Here is a 3492-nt window from a genome sequence, read left to right as displayed (position 1 = left end):
TTTCTGTAGTTTCCCAGCATGAAGAAAACCCTCGAGTTCCAGGCCCACAATGGGGAGATTGAGGACATAACGCTGAGTCCAGATAATAAGGTGAGGGAGTAGTCTTGGTCAAGACCAGATTGGTCTGTAGTGTTCCTGCTATGAAAGGCTGTATTTATTGGAGAAGAGAGGTTAGTTGCTAGGCTTCCCACTGCCTTACCCAACAAGAACACCTTTATTCCCTCTTCGCGCCCTGGACAGTGGGGAATAGTGTGAACTGTGTGTTATTGTCATGAGCAACACAAAATAATTTCTGCTGGAGATTCTCCAGTCCAGGGTTCCCCAACATGGTGCCCGTGGGCACTATGGCACCTGCCGACACCTTTCCTTGCACCCACCAAGTGTTTTTAGAAAGTGAGTGGGGCTTTTGCCCAGCAGGGCTTCTGATTGGCCATTGGAGATTGGATTGGCTGTGCAGATTTTTAAAAACATTGCCTTGGCAGCCACTGTCTCCACAGCAAACAGATCTTCACCATGTCCTGAGGGTAAGCTGTAGCAGCCATTTTGTGGCTGGCTTCACCTCCACTTTGTAGCAGCCATTTTCCAGTTGTGCCCACCACCCTGTCTCAGAACCCCAAAGGTGGCCATGGCCTGAAAAAACTTGGGGTTTCCTGCTCCTGTTAGTACAAGTATGTGCAGTCAGCAAAATGAAAATTCTTCATCATCTGTCTACTCTGTAAAGATTGGCCGGTATGTTTCTATCGTATACAGTGAGTCATTTGCAGAAATTAGCACTTTCTTTCTTACGTCTGCATGCAATTTGCTACAGAACCTTGACACTACTAAAAAAATAATGGTGGGAGCAATCCTAAAAAGGTCTACTCCGAAGTTGTCCCATCTTAGTCAATGGGGCTTTCTCCCAGGAAAGTGTAGGACTGCAACCTGTGTTGTGCAGGGAATTTGATTAGCATCCATAATCATAAATGGCTACACTGAGAAATGGGGTTGGCCCTTCAGGTCAGCAGAGATACCTGTGAAGAGAGCTTGTGGAATGGGCTTGGCTGTTGCATTGAGCCCTCTGAAAAGCCAGACTCTGTGCCCTGAAGCCAAATCCTGCAGATGTTGGCATCACTCTAGTGGCATTTTTGGGAGGGACTGGGGACTCTGTGTCATGAAATGGAAGAGTGAAGGAGGAGGCAAAAGCTGGGTTTTATGAAATGTTGCAGGACAGGACACTTGAGTGGGTGGAGTGGGATTTGGAAGCTGCATGGAGAGCTGTTGTCCCTCATCCCCTCACTGTCTGGAACACCACCCCTACCCTTTCCTGTTCCCGAGTGCCCATAGGTTATTCCCAAGGGCTCTAAGCCTGCGCTTAAGATTTATATGGAGTTGTGTGATTCAAGCTGCCTTTCCTGCTGTATGAACCTTTCTCCTTAAGCAACCTAGAGGCCCATTAGGGTTGGTGATCGGAGCTGCTAGTGTGCCAGCTCAGAATTAACATAAGAACATAAGAGACGCCAATGTTGGGCCAGGCCAAAGGCCCATCCAGTCCAACACTCTGTGTCACACAGTGGCCAGAAATACCAGGTGCCATCAGGAGGTCCACCAGTGGGGCCAGGACATTAGAAGCCTTCCCACTGTTGACCCCCCCCCCCCAAGCACCAAGAAGACAGAGCATCACTTGCCCCAGAGCCCCTATCTATACCTTGTGGCTAATAGCCACTGATGGACCTCTGCTCCATATGCTTATCTAATTCCCTTTTGAAGCCGTCCATGCTTGTAGCCGCCACCACTTCCTGTGGCAGTGAATTCCAAGTGTTAATCACTCTTTGGGTGAAGAAGTACTTCCTTTTATCCATTCTAACCCGACCGCTCTGCAGTTTCATGGAGTGCCCATGAGTTCTTGTATTGTGAGAAAGGGAGAAAAGTACCGCTTTCTCTACCTGCTCTTTCCCATGCATAATCTTATAATTTCAAGAGAGTTGCCTGTTTCTAACCAGGAGCAGTTTTCATGGGCAAAAGGGGCCCGGGAGAATATGTGGGAACTATGTGCCTTTCTGCCCCCAGCCAAGGCAGATGCCCTCACTGGGTTAAGGAGTCTGCCTCTATTTGGATAGTGTGGAGCAACTTGACTTTCTGGAGCAAGGGAGCAGCACCCCAGCATTTGGGGGGGAAAGAGGGCAAAGGGTGTTTTTTTACTGTCTTTAGGCCAAGGTGGTTTAAATATACATGAAGGTTTAGAGTTGCACCTAGCTCTTTCTCAGGCCTAGCTCTTTCTCAGGCCAGGTGTTCAGAGGAGAAATCTTAAAAAAAAAAAAAAAAGGATCAAAGAATCCACTTTGCCCTGCCTGGCATTAACAGTCTCCATCTGTATCTGTGTGCATACACCATTCAGGACTGGAACAGTATTCCAAATCTCCTTGCCCCAGAGTCTGATAACTAGGAATTTCCTAGCCGTTGTTTAGTTCCAGTATAAGAAGACATGTGTGCGCGTGTGTCAGGATTCCTATGGTGGAATGTTCTCTCAGAGATAATTTAGTGGATAGGAAAATATCCATAGATCCTTTATAGCCCTGACAGGCTGGATCTCATCAGAGCTTAGAAGCTAAGCAGGGCCAGCACTTGGGTGGGAGAGGGAGCACAAGGAAGACGGGGGCCGCTGAGCAGAGGAAGGCAACGGCAAAAGCCCCCTCTGCTCATCTCTCGCCTTGGAACCCAGGATGTGTAACTTCACGGGGTCACCATGAGTTGGCTGTGACTTGATGGCACACTTTACTTACTTAGAAAAATCTCCATTTCCTGTGGCGGTACAGCAATCTGGGACAGTCTGTAACTCTAGCACTACCATCTCATTCGTGTCTTGCAGAAATTTTGAGGAAGCAGAAAACAGAAAAGGCAAGGCTAGAGGCAGAAAGGGGCTGAGCACTACTTCAGACCTCTGCATGCCCCGGGTGGGATTGTGTAGGCAGATGTCGAGTGTCCTTACAGTGTATTTAGCACTGTCCACTTGTGGCGCCGCAGGTCGTGACGGTGGGCCGGGACTTCCAATGCTGCGTGTGGCAGAGGGATCAGTTGGTGACTGGGCTGCACTGGAACGAGAACCTTCCAGGCATCCCGGATAAGGCCTACCGCTACCAGGCTTGCAGGTAATAAGCTGGGTTGGGTTGGTGACTTGGGCCTTGCGTGAGCTCCGTTATGCTTGCTGTGATGCTTTCTCCTTTTTGCGCAGGTTTGGGACAGTGGAAGACCAAGCCAAGGCTCTGCGGCTGTACACGGTGCAGATCCCTTACAAGCGGGAGCGACGACCACCCCCTTGCTACATTACCAAGTGGGATGGGCACAGCTTCCTGCCCTTGCTCACCCGGCCTTGCGGCAACGAGGTCATCTCCTGCCTCTCCATCAGGTAAGCCTACCTGTTCTTCCACTTCTTTTCTGTGCCCCCCTCCTCCTGAAAGGTTGGAGGAGGACAGAAAACAAACTGTGCCGCTGGTAAGTGGCAGTAGGTTATTTCTG

The 3492-nt window shown here is 49.6% G+C and overlaps 1 protein-coding gene across 1 annotated transcript in view; it reads left to right on the top strand.

Annotated features, from left to right (window-relative positions):
• PREB (prolactin regulatory element binding) overlaps nucleotides 1–3492 on the top strand; it is a 7388-nt gene that overhangs the window by 2478 nt on the left and 1418 nt on the right. Inside the window, exons 4-6 of the mRNA XM_015415133.1 lie at nucleotides 10–90; nucleotides 3001–3125; nucleotides 3209–3382. Of these exons, the coding sequence (XP_015270619.1) occupies nucleotides 10–90; nucleotides 3001–3125; nucleotides 3209–3382 (380 nt within the window). The remainder of the gene's footprint in view (nucleotides 1–9; nucleotides 91–3000; nucleotides 3126–3208; nucleotides 3383–3492) is intronic.

Source organism: Gekko japonicus, unplaced genomic scaffold, assembly GCF_001447785.1.
Source record: "Gekko japonicus isolate JY-2015 unplaced genomic scaffold, Gekko_japonicus_V1.1 scaffold63, whole genome shotgun sequence".
Classification (NCBI taxonomy): Eukaryota; Metazoa; Chordata; class Lepidosauria; order Squamata; family Gekkonidae; genus Gekko; species Gekko japonicus.
Note: the sequence above shows the minus strand (reverse complement) of the source record. Positions and strands in the feature narration are given on the sequence as shown.